The sequence below is a fragment of the Neovison vison genome, chromosome 11, assembly GCF_020171115.1.
Source record: "Neovison vison isolate M4711 chromosome 11, ASM_NN_V1, whole genome shotgun sequence".
Taxonomy (NCBI): Eukaryota; Metazoa; Chordata; class Mammalia; order Carnivora; family Mustelidae; genus Neogale; species Neogale vison.
In genome coordinates this window covers 194,128,342-194,156,219 of record NC_058101.1, presented here as the reverse complement: position 1 = coordinate 194,156,219, position 27,878 = coordinate 194,128,342, and the positions used below count along the sequence as shown (strand labels likewise).

The 27,878-nt window shown below is 36.2% G+C and overlaps 1 protein-coding gene across 2 annotated transcripts; it reads right to left on the bottom strand.

The window, feature by feature from the left end:
• Positions 1-249: 249 nt before the first annotated feature.
• Positions 250-27,878, bottom strand: ERI1 (exoribonuclease 1). Of its 2 annotated transcripts, none has more exons than XM_044225543.1 (7): positions 27,629-27,878; positions 22,857-23,035; positions 19,121-19,331; positions 15,433-15,516; positions 14,016-14,125; positions 11,963-12,077; positions 250-2,511 (listed from the first exon to the last, which is right to left on the bottom strand). In XM_044225543.1, exons 1-7 carry the CDS (start codon positions 27,734-27,736, stop codon positions 2,269-2,271), a joined length of 1,050 nt encoding a protein of 349 aa, XP_044081478.1. In that variant the 5' UTR covers positions 27,737-27,878; the 3' UTR covers positions 250-2,268. The 2 variants fall into 2 exon arrangements, with proteins under 2 accessions (XP_044081478.1, XP_044081479.1); XM_044225544.1 differs by lacking the exon at positions 27,629-27,878 and adding an exon at positions 25,242-25,462.

Sequence of the window (27,878 nt, the reverse complement as noted above, 5' to 3'; positions counted from 1 at the left end):
ACAGAGTATCACTTAGATGCAGAATCTTTAAAAAAAAAAAAAAAAAAAGCTAATATCATAGAAACATAACAGAATGGTGGTTGCAAAGGGTACAAATTTTCAGTAATAAGAAGAATAAGTTCTGAAGATGTAATGTACAGCTGTGTTGACTGTGATTAATAATAGGGTATTATAAACTTGAAAGTTGCCTAGAGTAGACCTGAAGCATTCTCACCACCAAAAAAAAAAAGTTGACTATATGAAGCGGTGTGATTTTGATAATCATTCCACAATGTACTTCAAATCATCACATTTACACTTTAAACAATTTAAATATGTACACTTACATTTGTCAATTATTCCTCGGTAGTTTTTTAAAAATAGAGAACAGTAAAACATCACCAAATGAAATACCTGACAGCCAAAAGGACGTTGACAGCTTGTAAGGCTGAAGATCTTAAAAAGAAATACAGTAGGACTTAGGTACTTGGGTTATTTCATAAAAAGGACAAACTGGTGCAGAAATTAGAAGTCTGATTTAAGTCTGATTATGTGTTGTTACTCGAGAAGCAATATTTCCTTGCCATTTTCAGATTTCTCAACTGCAATTTCAGCTGTTAAGTAGCAACTACAGAAGCTGGCAAGAGATAATTAATGGTTTTGCTGGGGCATGAATTTGATTTCTAAGGTTAAGGTGGCTACGTGGAAAAAAATCGCCTAAAAAGAGTGCCAGTGGACTTCCTGGCATCCACATCTCAACAGTGATTTGCTGTTCTCTACAGCTCTGCCTGAGCCCAGCAACTCAGTAAGGATTTGAAGGAAATTCCCTGAAACTTAACAGCAATACTTTACAGTATATTTTATGGTGCTATTTAGGATTCACAAAAATCTCAGCATACATCCATTTCACCCCCAAAGTTTACTGCATAAATATAAAACATCTAGATCTCCTTGTTTTACTATAATCCATATCAGTTTGTGTAAGGGCATCACATCCCTTGTGCCTTCTGTTATCCACTTGTTAGTCTTTATTCTTATTCTACAACTACCGCTCAAAGGCAAAATTCATTCTTTTTACAGCACTGGGGAGAGAATTCCCAAACCAAGAAAAATGCCTCCTTTTTTCCTATGCACCAGGGTTGGAAGCCTCTATAAAAGTCATTTAGTTAATATGTAAATCATTAAAATAAAGTAGCATCACAACTACTAATAGAAAGGAAAAGAGAAGAGGCAAATTGTTCATGAAAGCTATAGGGGGAAATTCAATTCAGAAAATGTTTTTAGCATCTAGATAAGAGTTTTGCTTTTTCAACTCCATAAACCCACTTATGTTTTTAAAATTAGTTAAGAATTAACTATCAAGATTTAGTGGTCACTCACTATGTAAAATCAACCTTTAATAAAAACATTAGATATTTAAAAGCATTATTTGACTTTATTAACCTTACTCATAATGTTGAATACAAATGCAAAATTAAGTGGCGACCCTATTCTTAGTCTATATCAAAGCACGGTCTCTTAGATTTAAGAATTAGGGTAGATGTATGTCACAAGAAGGAGGGGAATCAAAAAATAAAGTCCAAAGAACCCCAGTGATATGTTTATGTATGATAAAGTCTGAGCTACAGCCCTTATATTCCTTTAAATGGTATTTTCTTCTGACTTTCCATTAGCCTCATCAGTAATTGACTTCTTAACAGGACCCTATAATCTACCACAAGTCTTCCAACTACAAATTGAAAAGAAATGTAGGCAGATATGTGTACCAAGTACTTTATGAAATTCACTATGCACAGCTGAACTTCACATACAGAATTCAAAAGTCAAAAGGACTGTGATAGTCTTAAAACCCAAAGCCTAGATAAGGCTTTCCAATCTTTCCTGCACTGTAAGAAATGACTCGATCTAATGATGTTAATGTAGAAATACATTATATATCTTAACATCAGTAAGATATTACATTCAAGGAGAGCGCCAGTAAGCCTTTGCATTTTAAAACCAAAAGGAACACGTCTTGGACACCTTAAATTAAAAAAGTCAATTCTAAGCAGGAACTGTTACTGTGTAACAAATACTGCTCATATCAAAAGTGCTGGTGACAAAAAATTCAATATGCCCTCCCCACAGAATCTGTTCACACACATTTATATATAACTGTAGTAAGACTGTAAATGTTTAAGGTGCTTAAATATTGCACCACAGGACTAATTCAATGAGTATTCACCTGCTACCTCTTTGTAGCAACTCCAGTTAGAGTGAAGGATCTGTGGGCAAAGGGCAAAAATGCTGTTATTTTCTAGAATGCGGCATTTGTGGAGCTGGAGTGCCCTCTATTGGTAAAGAAGAAGACACACTCATTAGCTGTCCTGCGTGCATTTTCTCATTAATTCGGAGTTCACATCCATCTTGAAGCATTCGAACTGCTATTCGGGCAATGTTCTTAGAGTCGTCAAGACCACTGTGAGGCCGCCCATCATAATCCATTCCTAGCTTTTCAAGCATTATTGTCAATTTGGTTTGGCTTCTAGGAACCTGGAAAATAAACAACTTCGTAAATAATTCTTTAGTTTTCTGTAAGCCATTGTGAAAAATAAGAAAATAAAAATTAATGGTAACAGCTAAAGTTAGGCAAAGGGCAAGTACTCTTGGTCAAATGAAGCAAATAAATAATTTAAACCTTCAGAACTTTAAAAAAATTCTCAAGTTATAAATGAAAATACATATAAATTGGTAGAATCCTCAAGACATCTAAAGGGTTTGCAGTTCTGTAATTTGACAAATCACATTTATGAAAGGAAATGTACTGTTCTGGATATCTAAGTTGAAGCTCTACCATTTTTTTTTAAAGTAGGTTCCCCGCCCAGTGTGGAGCCTAACATGGTGCTTGAACTCACAACCCTGAGATCAAGACCTGAACCAAGATCAAGAGTCAGACACTCAGCCAAATGAGCCACCCAAGCACCCCAAAGCTCTACCATTTTAATCCAAACATTCTTTTCCATGGTATTTTACTATAATGTATTACAGTGTATAATACATATACATATACATAATACATATACACATATGGTGTATAATGTATTGACAGATTCCTTAGACACATACACCAAAAACAAACAAACTCCAGCCTTTCTATGACTAAAGATAATGAAGATCCAGCATGAAAGAAATTATCATGTGGTGTTCTTCAACCTATTTAAACACCGGCTCCAATTTGGTAAATGTAAAAATCTCACTCCCCAAATTCCAATATGCCCCTCCACTTTTGAGAACCACTATTCTATCTATTGTACATGTTAAGTTTTACATTCTGTAGTTTGTATAGCTATATGTCACCTATACACCTTAGGGTCTTGGCTTCTTCATCTGTAAAATAAGACTAACAGTTATACTCCTTGTTCACTGGGTTATTGGGAGAATCACAAAGCAAATGATATAAAAGCACCATGATAAAAATTAATAATTATCCTAAACTGTAATACCATAATGCATTCTGGTCCTTTCATTAAGTATCACCTAGAAAAATGTACTTTTCCAACATGTTGGACAACTTAGGTCAATTGGACTATTCCTAGACACACACAACCTACCAAGACTGAATGCTGAAGAAAACAAAACCTGAACAGACCCACAGTAAGTAAAGAGGACTGAATTGGTAATCAAAAACCTCCCAACAAATAGAAGCCCAGAACTTGATGGCTTTGATGGTGAATTCTACAAAAACATTTAAATAAGTCTTAACACTAATCCTTCTCAAACTCTTGCAAAAAACTGAAGAGGAAGAAACATTTCCTAAATCATTTGATAAGCTTGGCATTATCCTGATATCGAGGTCAAAGACACTACAAGAAAACTTGAGACCATTATCCCTTAAAAATATTGACATAAGGGCGCCTGGGTGGCTCAGTGGGTTAAGCCGCTGCCTTTGGCTCAGGTCATGATCTCAGGGTCCTGGGATCGAGGCCCGCATCGGGCTCTCTGCTCAGCAGGGAGCCTGCTTCCTCCTCTCTCTCTGCCTGCCTCTCTGCCTGCTTGTGATCTCTCTGTGTCAAATAAATAAATAAATAAAACCTTTAAAAAAAAAATATTGACATAAAAATCCTCAACAATACTAGCAAACCAAATTCAGCAGCATTATACACCACAACCAAGTGGTGTGAATTATACACCACAATTAAATGAATTGAATTGTTAAATGAATTATATTAAATGAATTATACACCACAACCAAGTGCAATCTATTCTTGGAAAGTAAGGATGGTTCAACATACAAAGAATAATCAATGTAACAAACCACATTAACAGAATGAAGGAAGAAACACATGATCACCTCAAATGATGCAGAAAGCCATTTGACAAGATTAAACATTCTTTCATGATAAGATACTCAACAAACAAGGAATAGAAAAAAACTACCTCAAAATAATAAAGTCCATATATAAAAAAATTTAGAGTGAACATCATATTCAATGGTAAGAAGGCTGAAAGCTTTTCCTCTAGGATCAGGAACAAGATAGGGATGCTCACTTTTACCACTTCCATTCAAAATAACATCAGAAATTCTAACCAGAACAAGTAGGCATGAAAAAAAAATAAAAGAGATCTGAATCGGAAAGGAAGAAGTGATCTTTGTTGGCAGCTATCATGATCTCATATGCAGAAAGTCCTGAAGATTCCACCAAAAAATTGTCAGAACTAATAAGCGAAGACAGCAAAGTCACAGGATACAAAATCAACACAGAAGAATCAAGTGCATTTCTAGAAACTAACAATGTAGAATCCAAAAAGGAAATTATGAAAACAATTCCATTTCAGTAACAACAACAAAAAAAATTTAACCAAAGATGTGAAAGACTTGTACATCAAAAACTAAAAAATGTTGCTGAAAGAAATTAAAGACAGTATAAATAAATGCGAAGACATCTGTGTTCATAAATTGAAAGATTTAATATTGTTCAGCTATCAATCTAACATAATCTACAAATTCAAAACAATCACTAATAAAACATTAACTCAAAATGGATCAAAACCTAAACCTAAGTCCAAACTATATTAGTCTTAGAAGAAAACCTACAGGAGAAGTTTCATGACACTGGATTTGGCAATGGTTTCTTGAATATAACACCAAAAGCAGAGACAACAAAAGAAAAACCAGATAAACTGGACTTCATGAAAATTTAAAACTTTTGTATCTCAAAGGGCACACTATCAACAGAGAAAAGCAGCCAACAGAATGGAAAAAAATATTTGGAAGTCCTAGATCTGAAAAAGGATTAATATCCAGAATATATAAAGAATTCCTGGGTGGCTGAATAGCTCAGTTGGTTAAGCATCTGCCTTCAGCTCAGGTCATGACGCCAAGGGTCCTGGGATTGAGTCCCGGCCTTAGGCTCAGTGCTTGGCGGGCAGTCTTTTTCTCCCTCTCCCTCTACGCTGCCAGTGCTCATGCTTGCTCTCTCAAATAAAATCTTTAAAAAAAAGGATTCCTAAAACTCAATGATAATAGTTAAAAAAAAAAAAAAAAAACTACTTGATTTCAAGCAGGTCAAAGGACTTGAACAGATATATCTCCAAATATGTACAACTAGCCAATAAGTTCACAAAAAGCTGCTCAACATTACTAATCATTCTGGAAGTATAAATTTATACCACAATGAGATACCACTCCAAACCCATTAAATGGCTATTATTTTTTTTAAAAAAAGGGGGGGGCAAGAAAATGGAAACTAAGTGTTGGCAAGGATGCAGAGAAACTGGAACCCTTGTGCGTTGCTGGTGAGAATGTAAAATGGTGCTGCAGCTGTGACATGGAAGTTCCTCAAAAAATTAAACACAAAACTACTATATGATCCAATTCCACTTCTGGGTATGTACCCAAAGAACTGAAAGCAGGGACTCAGTTATTTGCGCACCCACATTCACTGGAGCATTATTTACAACAGCCGAAAGGTGGAAGAAACCACATGTCTACAGAAGATGAAGGGATAAACAAAATGGGATATAAATCTAATGAAATATTATTCCACCTTCAAAAGGAAGGAGCTTCTCAAACAATGGAATTATTATTTAGCTTTACAAAGGAAGGAAATTCTGACACATGCTACCACATGTCTGAATCTTGAAGACATTATGCTAAGTGAAATATGCCGGGAACAAAAGGACAATATACTGTATGATTCCAGTTACATGAGATACCCAGAGTGGTACAATTCAGAGACAGAAAGCAGAATGGTGGTTACCAGGGGCCAAAGGAAGGGGGAACAGAGAGTCACTTTTTAAAAGGTATAGTTTCAGGTCTGGAAGATTGAAAAAGCCCTGGAAACGAATGGCGGTGATGGTTCCATGACAGTAGGAATGCTCTTTTTGACACTGAACTGTGTACTTAATGGCTAAATGGTAAATTTGTTATGCATATTTTACCACAAAATGAATCAGAGTTAACATGAAAAGTCCTGGACAGTGCCAGCAAAGTGATTAACTCTGTTAAACAAAGACCAATTCACTCAATCATGTCTAAAATTTAATAGCTGTGTGAAAACCTGGATAAAGAACACATAAACTTCACACTTCCTCTGGCCTGGCAAGGAAAAGTTCCCGGCAAGATGCCTGACTTAAAAAGTGAATGGTAGGAAAACAGTAGGCCAAAATTGCTGAGTGGTTTGAAGAAGGGCTACAAAAACTAGCCTAGACATTTTCATTACATAAACCAATTGAAGAAATCTCTATAAGATCCTGTAGAAAACATTTAACTTCCAGTGACAAGATTCTTAGATTTTGAAGAAAATTAAGTCTTTGGAAAAATCACATTGCAAAAAAAAAAAATAATAATAATAATAATAATAATCATCATCTGAAATGTTCACACTTTTGCTTGGGCTTGGCAGTGAGAAAGTTATTTGCAAGTCTCAAGACCTACTGAAAGCCATCTGGAAAAACTGTAGAAAATTAGACAGTATTTTTCTTTCCATTGAACACAGAGTACAGCTAGGTAAATAAATAAATAAATAAATAAATAAATAAACTTTCTCAAAATCTTCTGCTCGGCCACAGAACCTGACTCTGAAAAGAGCTTTGTAATGTACAGTCTGATCATACTGTAGAGATGAGATTTACTCATCTGCCTTTAGAATAGCTGCAATTTCTGCAAAAGAAGAGGGTCTAGTCACTCACAGAAAAGCAATGGACATTTTTCCATAGCTTTCAACCTTTTGTATGTGTAAGTAAGCCTCTTATTTAACAAGATGAAGAGCACAGGCAGAAGTTGTCTGTTTTCAGTGGAAAACGAAATCCATGAGACCTTACCTCAAACCCAACCCAGAACTGAGTATTTGTACAGGAAAATAAAAAGACAAAAACAAAAGAACAAAAACAAACATAGCTTTCAACTTCCCAAAGCATATTTCATTCTTTACTTATACTTCAAAAATGACATTTTAATGCATATACAGAACTACTAAAGAAATAAACATGTTTGTATAATTTTGTAAATGCTAAACCTACATTTGAGTATGATCATGCCATAGATAAGTAAGTTTATTTCCTAAAATCTGGTATAAAATTGCATCTGTAACCTGTATTTTTATTCATATTGTTTCAGCTTACTTACAGAAAAATCAAACCCACTGTAAGTTTAAGCCAGCTATTAAAGAGTAAAGTATTATGCTTGCCCTGTAAGTTTCTTAAACTTATGAAAAGGATAGAGATAATTTCAAATTTAATGATCTATCTCCACTCCCAAGAAAGAGTGGGTAAAAAGTCATTTCTATAGTTTTAAAAAGGAGAAAGAATACTTTGTACATACTGAAGACTATACACTGGTAGCATCCTATACAGAAAAAAACTGTGTTATGACTTTTAGGCCTACTTAAACAAGGAAAACAAAACAAAACAAAAGAAGGCAACATTTTAAAAAGAAAAAGGTTACATTTTCTCAACTTCCACTAACTGGCATTAAAGTTGATAACTATCACGAATACGGGAAAACCATATAGAAAGAGCATCCTATCCCTTCTGAGCAGAGAGACCCTGCTTCTCCCTCTGCCTGCCGCTCCCTTTGCTTGTGCACTCTTGTTCGCTCGCTCTCTCTCAGGCAGATAAATAAATATAATCTTTAAAAAAGAAAAAAGAAAAGAGCAGCCTAATAAATTGGTCAACATAAATAGATCCACCAAAAAAAAAAATACTATATTCAAAAGAGCACTTGACAATGTTATTGTCTTACTATATATCTACAATTTTCTGAACACTCCATGTATTGTGATGTACTGTGAGCTGTGGATGTTTTTATGCAGACTTAAAAATTATTTTATGGCTTTATTAATTATTAGTAATTATCCTTAAAATAAATAGAGTTAAAGGTTTGAGAAAGACACCCTAATGTAAGAATGCATTATTGCCTGGGAGGTATAGCAAAAAAAAAAAAAAAAAAAAGCAAACCTAAAGATGACTGAGCCCCTACAATTTACATGAAACAGAGGATATGGGGCACCTGCATGGCTTAGTCTTAAAGCATCTGCCTTTGGCTCAGGTCATGATCTCAGGGTCCTGGGACTGAGCCCCACATCGGGCTTCCTGCTTGGCGGGAAGCCTGCCTCTCCCTCTCCCATTCCCCTGCTTGTGTTCCTACTCTCATTGTGTCTCTGTCAAATAAATAAATAAAATATTAAAAAAAATTAAGAAAGAAATAGAGTAGAGGCATCTGAATTAATATCACAGGATACAATTAGCAAAATCCAGACTGGGAAAATGGAAAAATGGCTCCATTTCTTTCTTTCTTTCTTTTAAAGATTTTATTTATTTGTCAGACAGAGAGAGAGAGAGAGAGAGAGCACACATGCAGGGGGAGTGGCAGGCAGAGGAAGAAGCATGCTCCCTGCTGAGCAATGACCCCCCCCTTCCCAACTTTATGGGACTTGATCACAGGACCTTGGGATCAGAACCTGAACCAAAAGCACCTAACCGACCGAGCCACCCAGGCATCCCAAAATGGCTCCATTTCTTAAAAAAATAATAATATTAAATTGCTAGAGAAAAAAAGGAGGTGGAAAACAAATTTAGAGATTAAAAAACTTAAAAGAGACATGTCAACCAACTTTAAATGTGTGGACCTTATTTGGATCCGGATTCAAATCACAAAAGGTAAAAGGAAAAAAAAAAAGAGGTGAAGGGAATTAAGAGGTATAAACCCCAGTTATAAAAAAAGGCAAGGGAATAAAAAGTACAGCACAGGGATACAGTCAATAATAACTGTAACAATATATGCTAGCAAACAGTAACACACTGTGGTGAGCATGGCATAATGTAACAGAATTGTCCAATCACTATGTTGTATGCCTGAAACTAATAAATGTCAACTACACGTCAATTTTTAAAATTAACTAATTAAATTAAATTTAAAAAGAAAGCTATAACCACTTGCTGATATCAAGGAACTATGGTTGATTATTTTCTAAGTGTGATAATGGTGTGATGGTTATGTTTTTAAAAACGGTTCCTTGTTTTTTGGAGCTACATAATGAAATGTTTACAGATCAAATGAAATAACATTTGAGGGGTGCCTGGGTAGCTCAGTGGGTTGGCCTCTGCCTTCGGCTCAGGTCATGATCTCAGGGTCCCGGGATCAAGCCCTGAGTCGGGCAGACTCTCTGCTAAGTGGGGAGCCTTCTTTCCGCCTGCCTCTCTGCCCACTTGTGATCTCTGTCACATAAATAAAATCTTAAAAAAAAAAAAAAAAAGGAAGTAACATTTGAGATTGGCTTCAAAAGAGTAAGGAAAGGGAGAAGTGGGTAGAGATGCAGATGAAACAACGCTGGCCATGAGCTTATACCTATTAAAACTGGCTTGTTAAAACTGGGTCATGAAGGCTTATTACACCTGTCAACTTTTGCATATATTTGTAATTATACATAACAGATTTTTTTTTTAAAGATCACAAAAAAGTGAAAAGATAAATTCACAAAAAAGGAAAAAAAAATTTACCAAATATAATCAAAGACTATTATCCAAGATAAATATCTATAAACAATCACAAATTATAATCTACAATTACAAAAGGACAGACCACCCAATTTTTTAAAATGGGAAGACTTAAAAAGGGACTTCACAAAATAAATTCGAATGACTAAGAACCATAAGAAAACAAGCTCAGGCTCCAAGTCATGAGTAATTAGGCAAATGCAAATTAGACCCTCAATGAGACGGCATCCCACATTCACCAGATATATAAACATTTAAAATGTCTGGCAATACCAGATGCTGGCAAAGATGTGGAGCAATTTTAAGTTCATCCACTCTTCTGGGGAGAGTACAAATCAGAAAACTATTTTTGCATTACCTAACGGCAATGATGCACATATCCTACGAACAAGCAATTCTACTAGTAGGTTTATACCCTGGAGCAATGAGTGCATAAAGGTGCCAGAAGACATGTGCAGGAATGTTTATAGCAATACTATACCTAAAAGTCCTCAAAATGGCCAAAGCAGGACAGATAAATAAACTATTATGTATTCACACAATGAAATTCTCCACAGCAATAAAATAAACTAAGCGTAGCTACATACACAACATCAACAAATCTCAAACATAATCTTGAGAAAAAAAGCAAAACGAACAATATAGCCAATACAATGTTAATTATACCATGTTCAAAAAGAAGCAAAAGTAAACTACATAGTATAAGATAGACACATAAGTATTAAAGCATTAAGGAAAAACAAGAAAATGATTTCCATGGAAGTGTGAACTATATGCGGGGGGGGGGCAGGGTGGAGGGCTCTGGGAGAAAGGAAAGGAATTAAGAGTGGAACTTACAAGGGATTTCACTTTTAAACAATCAAACTCCACTTTTCTGTATGTATATTTCTCAGATTTTAAAAAAATGGAAAAATTACAAAAAATGTTTTTAAGGGACAGTACCTTTTCTCATGAAATTGCTTTAGGATTTGCTTCACCAAGATGAGGTTGTAAAAGAAGATGACACAAAGTCTAAAACATGACAGAGAAGCAAGGAAAGAATCTCTTAGGATGACTTTAGAAGAAGCCTGAAGAACAAGTAGTTCAGATTAGAACAGAATTAAAAGCTATAGGAAGGTAGCCTCCAAGGAAAAAGGAAAAGGAAAAAAGGAAGGAAGGAAGGAAGGAAGGAAAAAAGAAAAAGAAAGAAAGGACAAAGAAAGAAAACAGACCACTGAGTGTTTTGAATACGGAGAATGATGTACAGTTTGAATGGAAAGTAACAGGACAAGAAAACAATTAAAGGCGCTTATAAAAATCTTGGGAGAAGTGGTGAACACTCTCCATTGCTACAAGAATGTAAGCATTGTATAATGATTTGCTTATAAAAATAATGTAACTAATTAAGAAGACACGCAGAGGGGAGGACATGCAGGTATGATGGCTTTCATACAGAGCTAAATATCACCTTCCATTGTAGGAATCCATATATAACTCAAACTGAAAATTCAAGAAATAGGATAAACATATCATTTAGAAGTATGAAGGTAAATACTGGAAGAAATAGCTACAGAAAGTTCAAAGTGTTTGCCTCAGGAGGGTAAGGAGAATAAGGACCAGTACTGGTGAAGGCCATGGTGGATGAATGCCATTTTTCATAAGCTTTGTAGTACTACTTGAAAAATTTACACTACACTTATGTATTAACTTTGATAAAATTAAAGTTCAGTGGGGAGCATTTGTTCCACAAACAATTCACATACTGAATACCCCCACAATTTCAAGCCTCTCTTAAAGATCATGTACTTACAGTTAACCTATTCAAATAAAGGTAACGGATTAAAAGAAAAATAGTTCAACTTCCTAAATTCATATAATCATCCTGGTGTTTGGATTATAAAAACTTAGAACGAAAGTATATGGCCTTTTCCTGTGAAGAGCACCTAGTAAATCACAACTTACCATAAAAGCAAAATGTAATAAATTTATCATTAAGAGCACTACAATCAATAATATAGAGAAATTTTACCTTGTAAAAGTTTCCATATGACTTTCGAATATTGATCCACTTTTTAGCAAAAGGAGGATATTTGAGCCTGCTTAGCCGGCACTGAATGTTCAGGAACTTACTCATATCCCACGAACTTGTAAAATCAAAAACAGGGGTAGAAAAATGATAAAATAAATGCTCTACTGTTCTACTGTTTTAAGTCATTCTAATTGTTTTTTATTTACATGTCACCTTTCTGATATTCACACACATCAACAAGCTTACAAAATTAACCTACTTCTAAAATACTAATTCAAAAATAAACAACAAAGGAAAGTAGAAGTCAGGTATACCGAACTTTTTTTCATAAACAAATCTTACGAGGCTAATCATGATCACTTGCATGGTTCTGATTACTTGGGCAGACCTCTATCTTGTTAATTATTTTTTCACAATCCTAAAATAACACTGCTAAGCTTACTTTTAATGCTAGATATATTGTATTAGGAAGTTTTTTGAGGGTATGCTTTGAAACAAAATAAAACAAAAAACAAATGAACAAAATATTTGAAAGACGAAAGTAGCTGGTATTAAATGGTGAGAATACAATTTGCTCTGTTACAGCGTTATGTTTCTATAACACTAATCAACTTACATAGTTAAGTAGGAAAATACTGATTGTATAATATGGAAATCATGTTGGTTCATACATGGTTTTTTCCTAGGGAAGGGAGGTGACACAACAGCCGTACAAATTATAACCTTCAGCAGGAAAGAAAAAAGTTCTCAATTCAGCTGCTACAGTGCTAAGAGTACTTTCAGGTATATTTTTTAAAAAATTTAAAAACGAGTGCTTGTTCCCAGGATCCTACTGCTTCTGTGCATTTATAATATCCTCTGAGGTAACTTCTACACATACATAATTTATAGAATCACACATACTGTGTTATGACAGAAACACTTATATACCTGACTAGGAGCATTGCTCATTCACATTTAAAATCAACAGATTTCCAAAGAGGTCCTCTGGTTTCACCAGATTTCTATTTTTAAACACAATTATAATGTGACTACACTCAATGCTTTTTCCTATGTAAGGGTCACTAAACTGCAAGTGATGTAAGAGATTTAAGTGACATCTCAGTTTTAGTGTATAAATCTGTCCAGTTTGAAAAAGAAGTTGATCGGGACTTCCTTCTCCAATCTTAATAGCATCCTGGTATAGGAGTTGCCCTGGCACAGTGCCTGTAATCCTCGTTTCAATCCTCCCGGTCTTTCCTCTAAGCTTTCCATCGAATGAATGCTTCTGAGCACACGTTCTGAGTCCAGACTATAGGAAGTGTTACGGAAGACAATAAAGTAGCAGAAGCTCTTACTCTGAAAGGATTTTTAATCTCCCTGCAAACAAGTCTTACATAAAGTTTAGATATCAGAATACTTAGATGACAGCACAAATGGCTCAGTCAGATATACAGACTATAAGACATCAAAAAAAAAAAAAAAGATCAGTATGAGTTGTAGTATGTGGAGTAAAACAAAAGAAAGGCTTTGAATAATAATACAGTAGTAGGAAAGGAAGAGAGCCTCCAGTAGAGAGGAGAGCATAAGTATGTGCACAGAGAAAGGATACACCACGTGATTCATGGCCAGCATGCACAGAGTGGACAAGAATGGCAGGTGGATCAGGCTACCCAGGTGGGTGGGTTAGCTCAGAGAACGCTGAAAGCCAGACTGAAGAGTTTGGACTTCTTTGAGCAAGGAAGTGTCACGACAAAAACTGACTTTAGTAAAGTCATTTTAGTTTTACATAGTAATATTTATTTTTCCCTAGGACTCTAGTTCTGGATTAAACTATTATCATTCTTTCCCTCCTCTTTTTTTGATCCTTAGGATGCAAAGCTTAAGTAGAAAAAAGAAAACAACACAAAGCTGAAGTGGAAATAAGAATGTGAAAGGAAAAATACGGTCTCTTGTGGGAGACCCCAGAATTATCAGAAAATTTTTTTTGTGGTTATTCTAAAAATTAAATGGATATGAACATCTTTCATCTTTTAAAAAGTAGATAAAAAAGATAATTTTCCTATATACTCACCCATCTGTCAATATGCAATATTTATACTTTGTTCCTAATTCCTTCAATTTCATCCAGTCAATTACTTTTTTTAGTACCTGAGGGAAGGTATCAGCTCTGTCTACCTGATCCTGAGGATATAAAAGTAAAGTTTATAAAAATAAGAGTAGCTACATGTAGTCCTGCAAATACCCAAACAGAAATGTCGAAAGGAAAACGAAGAGAAAGTCTTATCTATGATATTTTAAACACTACATGATTTCCTTAGCTGAGGTCCACCTAACATTTCATTTTTAAAATAATAAAAACTTGTTCCCAGCCAGGCAGTAGGGACGCTTTCAACTGAAGTATACAATCCTCCCAAAATTAAGATCTGAGGTCATCCCCGGTGTTTCTTTTCTTTCTCTCTCTTTTTTTTTTAAGATGTCAATCCAGTGGCTTACTATTTCTCTAGAGTGGAAAAAAGGGAAATCTCCCAGCTAAAAGCTATGGCCCACTAACATGGTCTCCCTATCTCAAAGCTCAGATCTTTCCGCAGCAGATGACACACCGCTGCCAGACTCCTTTTCCTAACATGATCCATCACATCACTTCCATACTTAAAATCCTCCAAACGTCCCCCAAGGCTTTCAGGATAAGACACATAGACTCTTCATGGTGTGGCCTCCCTCTGCCTACCATTTTATTTTCAACCACTTTCTTACCAGCCCATACACAGTAGAGCCATCGGTAGTGTACACCCGAAATGCCTCGCGATGCTTTCCTGCCCACTGACCTATCATGATTCAGCCCAAGTTCACTAACTTGAGAAATCTGACACTAGCCAGCTCTCTATTTCCTCTGCCATCAGATACCCATAATACCCAGATAAAACACTGACTTGTCAGTCTTCCTAACCATATTGTCACCACTGGTTTAGTGTGTCTGTCCTCCTGATTATAAGGAGATTGACTTGACCACCTCTGTATCCCCAGTACCCTGGCAACTACTGTAGTAAGCACTGAAATACTTGTTGAGTGAATGAGTAAATGAATAAAGGAACCAAATTAATGAACAAAGAGCAATTAGACTACAATAAAAAGTCAGAGACTTAAAAAAAAAAACCATTAAACTATGTATCCAGTCAGGTTATAAAGAGATACATTTCCAAACGTCTCTCCAAATCCATCAAGGTAACACTTGGTTTACTAATGATCTAAATAAATGCAACCTTCAGTTTCATCACTATAAGTCCTTAAGAGGAAAGGCTGAGAAAGATTTTACCAGGTATAAGATTTGCTTTTCTACTTTTTTAATAGTATAATCTGAAAAATCTTTACCAAGTAAGGAAAGTACCATATTAATTTGTTTACAATAATAATGATTTTTTAAACTATGAAATAAAACCTAATTTCAGAACTTCTTTCAAACTCTAGAAAAAGGAACATAGAATTAGAACCTGAGTAATTCCAGTTAGGTTGATGCAGAAATCAGAAAGTTGTGTGTTAATCTCTGGTCTCACATACTGCTGGAATGTATCTTCCTACAAGGGAAGAACAAGGAGAACAAGTTAAAGTATTTTCTATGACTTAAGAAACAGGACACAAAATACATGAAACATTAAGCTACAGAAGACTTTAATTTCATAGGTGCTCATGGTATAGCCCTTTCTAGAATTTTAACATTTTAAGGATAATTCTCTGCTCCCAAAGCACTTTAATTTTAATTACTTCATAGTTTAAAAAAATTTTAAGAGTGGCACCTGGCTGGCTCAGTCGTTAAGCATCCAACTCTTGGTTTCACCTCAGGTCGTGATTTCACGCGTCGTGAGATCCAGCCCCAAGTGGGGCTCCGTTCTCAGTGAAGAGTTTGCTTGAGATTCTCTCCCTCTGCCCCTCTCCCCACTCACATGCGCACACACATTCTCTCTCTCTCTCAAATAAATAAATCTTCAAAAAATAAAAAAAATTTAAGATGGGGTGCCTGGGTGGCTCAGTTATTAAGCAACTGACTTGTCATTTCAGCTCAGGTCATGGTCGCATGTGTCGTGGGACTGAGCCCCATATCAGGCTCTACACTGAGCATGAAGCCTGCTGGAGATCCTCTCCTTCTGCCCCTCCCCCACTTGTGTGTGCACATGGGTGCACTCTCTATCTAAAATAAATAAATCTCAAAAAAAATTTTAAGATAAGGCAAGTGTCTAAAAGCAAGTCTTCAAACCAAAGGTTAAATATTTTCTTGAGGAGCAAAATGTTGATAATTTTGCTCATAATATTTGAAATCGTAAAGCTTAATAATACAACCTCAACTTCAAGTTACAGCTTTTTAAATAATAATAAATTCTTTGAGGAAACACCAATCTTTGGTTATAGAAAATTAGCTCTAGATTACTACTCTCTCATTTTCTCTTGACTACTCCTTATTTTTATTTTTTTATTTTTTTTACTCCTTATTTTTATATTGATTCTAATAAACTGAATACTGAATAGTCAAAATTAAACATGAGATGGAGTAGTTTAAAGGATGATAATATTATATTTCTGTAGCAACTTTAACGTCTTCGAGAAGCCTTCACGCTTGCCTTCCCGTCTTCCAACCACGACAACTCTATGAACTCGTAGGCCAGTATTGTTATCACCAAGCTCAGATCTCAAAGTGCGAATTTTACTCTAACCTAATACTGCCTCCCTAAACTAGAACATGCTAAGTCACTTGTTAAAACTTAATGACAATTTCAAAGCCTAAAGGCAGCAATCATTAATACCAGGTAGATGCAGAGAAAAAGACAAAGAATATTTTTTGTGACAGAAAATTAAAAAATTAAGAGAAGTAAATGTTTTATTTCCCAATAATAAATTCTTTCTTCACACAAGTGTATGAAGCCAATGAGTTATAAAGATTATTATTATAAAAGAGCAAAATTAAAGAACGAAGAATGTTTGAACTTCAAAAGTCAGATGCTCTTTATTTACCAAACACGCTGCAGAAGGAAAAATTTTACTTAATTGAATTTCATAGATAAATGGAAGCTTTATCTTTTTAAATATCAATATTTTTATGATTTTCAATGAAAACCTTTCAAAACGATGCTGCAACTTCCCTTACCAATACAGGCAGGTAATATTAAACACACTATTAATAAAACTTTAGTCAGTATTTAACCCTTTTATCAGAATGATGTTATAGAGAAGAACTATGCACTTGTTGACCAAATATTTAGCAATAACTTAAGTAAATTACATAGTAAATTAACAGGTGATAAGGGTTATTAAACATTAAAGTAGAACAGGTAAATGGGATCAGAAAATGGGGGGGCGGGTTCAGCTACATTATTAAATAGGTCATCAGCTTTATACAGAAGGTGAGAACTAAGAAAGGCCTGGAAGGAAGAGAGGGAGGAAGGAACTAGCAGCAAGACCTCTGGAGGAAAGGAATTAGAACTAAAGCCCTGGAAGGTGAGGGGTAGAACAGGCCTGGCATTTCTGAGAAATAGCAAGCAGGTCAATATGGCATGATCAGAGGTAATGAGAAGATAGCTCATGTTAAGGAAAATGGCTTTTACTGAGTTGAATGGAAAGCCACTAAAGGTTTTAAGCAGAGAGAGGAAATGATTTGACTTTTTTAGGATCACTCTAGCCACTATGTTGAGAATTGGCTGTAGGAGGCATGGAAGGAAACCGAGACCAGTTTGAGGGTGAATGCAGTAAATCCAGACAAGAAATTATGGGGGCTCAGACTACAGTCACAGCACTGCAGTTAAGTGGCTGGGGTCTGTATGTATTCTGAAGGCAGAGCAAATGGGAGTTGCTGTTGGTCTGGACATATGATGGGAGAGAAACAGGAGTCAAGGATGATTCCTCGGTTTTGAACTGAGTAACACTGGAGACAAATCAAGAGAATGAGGTGTACTGATAGTCACTTGCAAAAAATGTTTCAAGGACAGAGTGGTCTCTTACACCAGGACTTAGGTAGAGATCCAAGATGACACTAATAAGAGATTTTAATGGAGTGATGAGATTGAAGACTGGATTTAAGAAAGAATGAGAGGAAACAGACAGCAGTAGGTACCTTTTTCAAAGAACAAACGAATAGAGTAGCTGGCAGGGAAGTGGCATAGAGTGAAAGCTTTTCATGGTATGAAAAGTAAGAGGTCTGTATGTGATGGGAACAATACAGTAGAAAGCAATAAATCATTACTGTCTAAATGAGAGAAAAGAATTGCAAGAGCAATGTCCTTAAGTAAGAAAGAGAAAGTGAAATCTGGTGAGTTATACAAGATTATTACCTTCACAGCTGTCATTTTTCCTTTTAATTTATTGACTTTAATCTTCTTTGGACAAGGAAATTCAATTAATAGTCTGATTATAACTAAGAGGCTCTGAACAACACTACGAAAAAGATCTATGCATTTTAATACAGAAGCCTTTTTATACTTGCTCCCAACGTGTTGGTGCCAACTGGGGAACAGCACAGAAGTAACTTCTGGATGGATGAGATGCTGATACAACATTGCTCAGATTTTACAGGGCAAAGAGTAGTATCTGGGGAATTCCTGCTGACTTCCTGAACTAACACTGCAGTGACAGTAAGTACGTAAAGCACATACATTATAAGTCTTGAGGCCAAGGTTTAGGAGTGTCATTGTACCCTAGACTTCTCACTAGAAAGATGGCCAGTTCTAAGTTGAAAGGTGATTTCCGTAATTTGCCATTTTTAGAGATCACAGCATACAGTCATCTATAGTACCGGTTCTCAACCCAGACTGCATGTCAACTAAGAAGTTTAAAAACATGCTGATATCAGGGGTTCCACCACAGGACAACTAAATCAGAACCTCTGGGATGAGGGCCAGGCATTTCCCCCCACTCCCTAGGAGATTCTGACGGCCAGCCAAGTATGTGTTCCAAGCAAACGGGAAAAAAAACAAAAACTATAATTTTAGCTATTAGAAAAGGAGAGAAGTAGCCTCTGAAATTATTTCATTACAACTTCTCTATCAATCAAGCTGATACGAAGTACACAAGAGCGAACAGCCCACTTTAGAATTCTCATTCTAGCTTTAAAATAGCAAATGAGATGCCTGCTCTACTGAGAACCCCAGGAGAGTTGCTGCTAAGAATAAAACTGAAATACAACAATTCACTTACTATTTCTAAGGTATGGGTATTCAGTAAAACCACAGGAAATTCAATTATTTCATGTATAAATTCAGGTGGGTTGCCCTCTTCACAAGTGGCTTCGAAATCAATGATACAAATGTAGTCGTAGTAGCTGTCAACACAACTGCCCTCTTTCAACATGAGCTTCTGCTTCTTGTAATAGTTTTTCAGCCTTTTCTTTAGCACATCCTTTACTCCTCTAAGAAAAGAAGAAGAAAATGAACTCTCAGGTGAATTTTACAATCACGAATCTGAAGTCTTCCCTGCTGGCACTGTGTAGAACACTGGCAGTCACAGCACAATTTAGCAAACATTAGCTAAAATAAATGTAAAGAAAGCAAGACTTAAGGCTAAATTAGCAAAGAATTAAAATCAAATGTAATACAGCATCAGTATTTTCCTTCCCAAGTAACTTTTCATTTTTGTAGTACATAAGAGCTTTCTCCTATTCTAGTATTTCAAACCATAAGCCTTGTTAGCATACACCACCTACAAAGCCGCATTGCCTTATTCACCAAGATGATATACACATTACAAAAACTGAAATTAATGTTGAACTATTCTGTGGGCCAAAACACCTATTTCAGAATAAGAACATTCAGGTATATGGAACATTTATGTTGTCTCATACCTTTCTTTTGGCTTTTACAGGTTAAACAACTAAGATATTCATATGAATATGAAAGCTCTATGGGCCTAGTATGTAAAGTTGAATGTCTATTAGCTACTTAACTAGGAAAACTCATTTAGAAGATATCCTAGTGGGACGCCTGGGTGGCTCAGTTGGTTAAGCCGCTGCCTTCGGCTCAGGTCACGATCCCAGGGTCCTGGGGTCAAGTCCCGCATCGGGCTCCTTGCTCAGCAGGGAGCCTGCTTCTCTCGCCGCCTCTGCCTGCCTCTCTGCCTGCTTGTGTGTACTCTCTCTGTCTCTGGCAAATAAATAAAAAATCTTTAAAAAAAAAAAGAAGATATCCTAGTATAAACCACTTCTAGAAGAACTTTGTCATACCCTGTAGGTTCTTAACTGAAAGTTAGGTTTCTTCATGTACCATGAGTAGAATTTAATTCAGGAAATTATAGGTATTTTCAAAATATATGTCTCACAATTGGTGGGTGGAGAAAGGGTTGCTCTATATAGATAACAATGGTTGGTAATTGCGGCCATGTTCTTCAAACTATATGTACTAAAAATTAAAAGCCATGACTGGTGCTGAGTTGTTTCAGTGTTACTTGTTAGAGTCCTTATATTAACAGCTTATATATACAAAATGGCAGTAAAAATAAGCAGATCTAAATTGCAATTAGTGCAAAGCAACAACTCGGGAATTTTGGTCACATCACTGATTAGTGACTATTAAAAAAAATTTTAAGCTTTTATTTTCCTTTCTAAACTACCAATGAAAAGGAATCCTATTCATGAGAATACTGACAACCAAGTGCTTTAAGGTAAAATGTTTTAATATGTTTATTTGCTTGAGATTTTCTAAATTACCAAAATCTAGGAGGGAAATCCCTTAAGCCCCTTCATATTAAGGTACTGTGAGTGACCTCTGTGTCATGGGGCAGCTCTGGATTCCTTTGTCTTAATTTCTCTTTCTTTCTTGGAGAAGCTGCACTTACTTTAAGGGGTGCCCGCAAACCTAATGGCAACAGGAAAAATAACCAGGTGCTCCAGGGAGAGACTTGTCGCCTTTAATACCTCCTTTGCCATCCACATCCAAATAATCACCACTTTTGCCAATTCTAACTCAGAAAAGAATTCAGAATCTGCTTCTCCTGAATTGTCTCTGGTGTGGCTCCCATGAGCTCCCTAGACTCTGTCAAATGCTTCTAACACCACAACCCTCCTTTTCATTCTTTACCCCACTTTGAGAACTATCCACTAACGCCAATTCCCTGCTATAATACCCTGAGTGGCTCCCTTGTGCTTATACGTTAAACAGACTTCGGCATACAGTTCCTTCACAACTTGCCTACATCCTATCATTTCTGTATCATCTTCAGATGCTCCCGCTCCCCACGGTACATCGAACACTGCAGACAAAACACTGCATGAGCTACTGTCTAATATGTGATACGCTTTCTTGTTTTGTAACTTTGGTCATACAACAGCTGATGAAAAAGCACGATTATTTAGCAGAAAACATACCTACAGAAATTAGTTTTGAGTTTCTTCTGCCTCAACTACCCTCCATTCCTTTTCTGTATGGCCTATCAATTCAATCATCACTCCTGAATTCCTAAGACAGACTCTCTTCTTTATTTGCATGCTGTGCTTGGCCAGACCTCCAACACAGCACTGGTCACACTGTACTGTGATTGTCTGTGTGTGTTCCCAAAAGACTGTCTGCTTTCCAAAGTGGGGAACGTACATATCCATTTTACTTTTATAACTTTAATGCCCAGTGCAGTGCTTAGAAATCAGTAAATGCTAGTTGAATAAATGTACAAACATATAATTAGATCTCTAACTGCCATGCAAGGTCACAAGTAAGCAAGTCATCTTCACTTCTGGAAACAAGAAAAATTTTGCTCAGAAAATATTCACAAACTATATCTTCATCATAGAGTCAGGGGGAAATGAAGTAAAATCTTTCTTCACAAGTTATATGTAGACAATCTAAAAGGGAAAAAAGTACATGTGTGCTCTTTTGAAAAGTAGTGAAGCTCTATTTCAAAGCAAAGAAGAGGAATCTTGCCTAAAAGAGAAAAAGGATACAGGGGGACCCAGAAACAATAACTTTTATTGCATGCAATAAAAAATAACTTTTACTGCATGCAGTCAATTTTTTTTATCAATGCCTGACAACTGAATTGTCCATCAAAAATAAGCATGCTTTTCTGGATTCCAAAGCTCATTTTTACCTCATGCCCCAAGTTGAAATAAAGTGATTTAATTTGCAAAAAATTACTAAAAACTGAGTATAGGGGGCATCTGGGTGGCTCAGTGGGTTAAGTCTCTGCCTCAGCTCAGGTCAGTTCTCAGGGTCCTGGGATCGAGTCCCACATTGGGCTCTCTGGTCAGCAGGGAGCCTGCTTCCCCCTCTCTCTCTCTGCCTTTCTGCCTACTTGTGATATCTCTCTCTCTGTCAAATAAATAAATAAATCTTTAAAAAAAAGAAAAACGAGTATGTATACATCTCACTGAACACACACACACACACACACACACAGAATTTGCTAAGCTACATTATTTTCTCTTTTAATACACAGTTAAACACAGATATACTATCATTCTGCATACTTTCAGAAACTAAAACAGAAAAAAATATTTCCTGGTAAGTGATTTTTTTTAAATTACCTAGTTTCAAAGAAACCCTCTTTATAAAAATAACACAAAATAATACACACACACACATACACACACATACATCTCCAATCGCATTAATGAGATGTAATTAACCATCAATCAAATGAGTAACTAAAAAGATTTAAAATATATGTAGTAATAAGATAGCTACTCCTACACATTATTGGTAGATTGTCAAAATATTCAGACTTCAACTCAGCAATCTTAGTCTATCACCTAAGAGACTGTCAGAAATAATCAGAGTTGCACATAAATATACTTTAAGAATATAAATTACAGCTGTTATCTGAATTGTTAATAATGACGATCTCTTTATGGTAGGATTATAGATGACTGTTAATTTTTCAGTGTTCTCAAGATTTTCTACAGTGAACATGTACTACTTTTAAATTTTTAAAAGTTATTTTTAATTACCTGGTTTCAAGCTTGAATTCTGAAAGTTTAGCTCTGAGTTCTTCCTTACTCATTCTATTAATGCATCCATTTGTAATAGCAATCTCTTTGTAAACTGGGTCACTGAAATCACTTGCACTGGAGGTAATGAACATAGACTCTTTTGTTTCTTGGCCATCGAATCTACATCGTTGCTTTTTCTACAAAAAAAAAAAAGGTACAGCACATAATTAATACAAACAACTTAAAGATTCAAACTCCTTAGGCCTATTCATGCTACATGTGCAATGAAAAGTACACAGAAAGAAGAAAGACGTGTTTCCAGTACAATTTACCCTGCTGTTCTAAGTCATGAGATTTCTTAAAGGAAATGAAGCTAAGTAAAAATAGCACTGGTATTGGGAGCACTTCAAAACAGAGCCCTAGCTGACCATTTACTAGCAGCAAGACCTTGGATAGTTACTTATTAGCCTCTGATCTTCAGTTTGCTTATCCATAAAATAAAGAATAATAATAATAATACTATTCCAAGTGACACTTGGCATTTGGTAATGGTAAACAGCATTTAAACAAGGTTATTATAGGGGTACCTGGGTAGCTCAGTCGGCTAAGCATCTGACTTCAGCTTCCCTGTGTCCTGCTCAGCAGGGAGTCTGCCTGTCCCTCTTCCTCTGCCCCTCCCCACCGTAAGCTCTCTCTCTAATAAAGAAATAAAATCTTGGGGCGCCTGGGTGGCTCAGTGAGTTAAGCCGCTGCCTTCGGCTCAGGTCATGATCTCAGGGTCCTGGGATCGAGTCCCGCATCGGGCTCTCTGCTCAGCAGGGAGCCTGCTTCCATCTCTCTCTCTCTCTGCCTGTCTCTCCATCTACTTGTGATCTCTCTCTATCAAATAAATAAATAAAATCTTTAAAAAAAAAATTTTAAAAAAAAAGAAATAAAATCTTTAAAAACTGTTTTAAAATAAACAAGGTTATTATAAGGATTAAATGAGATTATGTATATCAGCTCCCAACACCATACCCACTGTGCAATTAATGGAAATTTTATTACCGTATCATAGACTATAGAACAGACCTTTTCACAAATGACAATCTACAATTTACAAACAAATTTTTAAATGACCTTTTACAGCATTATGCATGTGTAAGTCAGTGACTTCCTGAGAATTTTTTTAAAAGATTTTATTTATTTGAGAGAGAGGGAGCATGAATGAGCATGTGTGAGAAGGGTAGGGGCAGAGGGAGAGAGAGAATATCAAGCAAAGTCCTCCACTGAGCACAGAGCTTGATACAGGGCTTGATTCCACAACCTAAGATCATGACCTGAGTGAAAATCAAGAGTCTGACACTGAAGAGACTGAGCCACACAGGTGCCCCCACAGAAGTTTTTAACCTGACTTCATTTCACTAACTTAACAGAAATTGCCCAATATAAAAACAAAATGGGCTAGATAGAAATCTAGCTCAAAACTTCCTAGAACCCAAAGCAAAGGAGGAAATATATTCGGTTTCAAAACACACAATTTCTAAAACTCACATTGTACCAATTATTCAGAAGAACTACAGTTACTGTATCATAAATCCTCCCTCTTTTCTTAAATCAAAATCTTTGTATAAAAAAACATAACTATAATCACTCCACACGTAGTCCCAAATTATTAATATGTTAAGTAACAGAGTTCCATTTATAAGTTAATTATTTTCTAAATGCAATGTCACAAATATTAGGTATGTTTCAGAATTTCAAAAAGACTTTGGAACTTACCATTAATCTATTTTAAAATTTGTTAACTTAGTTATAATTTACCACATTGTCCCCACATGAACTTTAATGACAGATTAAGAAGGGATAGCCATGGTCAGGCCAAAGACCCTGACTTAGCACTAATCCTAATGGTCAGGAACTACTTCCCAAACAAAGTTCTCAATTTAGTATAACACACATTTACTAGAAATGCAATGCTTGGTATTATGCTAGAGTACTCAAGAATTACTCCTATCTCGTCAGAGGAAGATACCAGCAATCCCAATATCCAAATTGTCCATAAATAAGAGTAACTATATTGAAGTTCCTTGTTGACAAATTCTTTAAAAAGCTTTATTACACTGATCTTTGACTAAAGCTGAGGAAATAACTAGCTTTTGATAATATGTTAAATTTATAATACCTAGCTATTTTATCACTAGAATTTAATCAAGATAATTTATCTTGTGTCTTTAAATTTACATTAAATTTTAAACTTCATCTTCAGTCAGGTTAAAATTTAGGTCAACAGCGAGTTAACAGTTTGTCTACCAAAACAGAAGGCTCAGTCAATTTAAGCAAATTTACTCTTTGGCTAAGTCCTCTCTCTCTGATTCGCCTGCTTAATTCTTATCTAAGATTGTAGCTACAAAAATTACCTACAAAGAACACTAAGACCTCTTATAAATTTGCTATAAATCATGGTTTCCATAACAGAAGATCTGCTTCCTCTCCCAGATCCAACTCTGGCTCTTTCAGTGAAGCTCAGGGCATCGGGGTCCAGTTCTCAGTGATCAGTGCCTTCTCCCAAATTTAAGCTCTACACTAATGGTTTCCAAAGGTGCTGAAGTCAATCCACTAAGGAGCAGAAAGAAAATATTAAAAATCTCATCTGTATTATTAATCTACTAAAATGCATAATTAGTTTACTAAATAATAGACTGATACTAAATAACGCATGGATTGATATACTAAGTAATACATAGGTTGATAATACATAGATTGATACTAAATAATATATAGATTGATACTCCCCAATGTCTATGTCCACCTGAAACACTTCACATAAAGTCCTGGACATACAATGAGGAAAGGGTGAACAGATTCCATAGTATGGGGAGGAATATTCACTTTCGGTGTTGTGGCATTCTGCAATTTTCCTGTATTCAAGTAAATGGCTGTATAATTTATATTATCCCAAATAAGAAGATATTTATATTATGGAAAATGATTATAAAAATCTTTTATACCAAAAAGAGGCTTACTATCTTGTCTTAAGTACTTAAAAATGTTTTTCGACTTCAAGTGACATATTTTCATTTAAAGACAGGTATTCCAAAATTGCTGTCATTTTCTGTGATGAGAAAGGGATTAATAGTTTGAAATTCAGAAGATTCCTTTTAACAAACACAACTTGTTATTTCAACATGAAATAAAATATGTTTTCATAACAAGATAAAAAGAAACTTTTCTCTGTGGCCAAGAACATTTTTAAAATAGTTATTTTGGGAATGTTTTCATTATTTTATTGCCCAAAACTGCATTACCCACAAAACAAACAAAAAAACTTCTGCAACTACACACACACAAAAAGACCTTATAAGTATAATTTAGCTTGATTAAAATTCTTCCAAAAGAAGAGTTCTGATGAAATTGGAACCTACTTGCTTAAAAACATAAAAAATGCAACCCCTATTATTTTACAAAAACAACGGATATTAGGGATAATGAAAATGTACTTAGCTGAGTTCCAACAAAATGCTCTGAGATTGAAAAAAAAAACCTGTATCACCATTTATTAATGGTATCCAACAATAGGTTTTTAACAAATATGAGTCACTAAAACCAATTTGGAAGATAGACCTAAGTTTTAAGTCGCTATATCTCAAAGTTTTAAGACTTTCAAATATAATGAAGTACAGTCAATATTTCTAAAGCAACTTACATGATGAAGATCTCAGACTGAAGAGGGAGGTGGGTGGAAAAGTGTTTCTTTAGAGAGAAGGGGACTGGAAGGCCTCTTTGAAAGTAGTATCTTAAAGAGAATGCAGTAACGATGCTAAGATCCCAAAGAAGAGCATGCAGGGCAATGGGAAAATACAAAGATCCTTAATGGAAAAGACCATCCACCATAAAAAAAAAAAAAAAAAAAAAAAAAAACACAAAAAAAGAATGAAGCCAGGAGCTCTGAGAGCAAAAGGGAAGAACTGTGTGAGATGAATGCAGCACTGGGGGCAGGAGCCAGGTCTTGCAGGACAGCAAACTGAAAACTTAGGAAGGGAAGAAACCCGGTCAGATTTATGTTATTAAGATCATTCTAGTCGCTATATGAAGACCTTAACCAGATCCAAGAGCGAGAACAAGGACGCCTCCTGCAAGGACCCATTCTAGGAAGTGCTCAAAATACATTCCTGAAATTTAATAACCAATTTTAGTATTATTTACAATCTGCAGCGCTGGTCAAACAATAATTTATTATCTCTGTCCAACAGGACGAATAAATAAGTTTGAAGGCCGTCTTCACAATTTTGCTCTGTAACGAAGATCTACCAATGATCTGTCAAAATCATTATGGAAAATAAGTCACACGATAGGTCGATATGAAATTGTAGCAAATGGGCAAAATCTCCAACTAACAGGTACAACCACTTTCTGTGAAGTCTGGGAGGCTAAGGGCTTCAGGTCTTAAATGACATACCTAGAGCACAGGCTGCGCTTTTTAAAAACATAACCTATCAATTACCTATAAGGGCTGGAGAGAATGACCACAGCGACAGCGCGCACAGAATATCAGAGCAGAATTCCCAGCAGAACTTAGAAAAACCCCAGTTCACACACTTCTCTTCCAGACTATTTCCTCACATCCCGAGGGTAATTCCGGCGAGAGGGGGCTCAGTGACAACCATGGTACCGGAGGTGGGGACAGGGAAAGCTGCCGGGGCTGGGGTGGAAGGGCACGCAGGCTGAGATTTCTGCGGGACACCCTCCAAGACAGGGACGCGGGCATATGGAAGGGCCGGACACCGACTGCCGGGCGCGGGCGGACTCACCTCGGGATTCGGATGCTGCGGCTCCTCCCCACACTCCGACCCCGGCGACTCCAGCCGCGCGGGAGCCACGGCCTCGCTGCTAGGCTGTTTGCTCCGCTCATACTCCATGTCGGCTGTCACGTAAAAAGAGAGGGGCTGGAGCCCGACAGTCGCTCACTCACTCTCACTCGGCCAAGCCCGAAAGCCTCGCCTTTCTCCGTTGAAAAATTACCGGGCTCGCGTTCCCGCGGCGGCGGCCACACAAACTCGA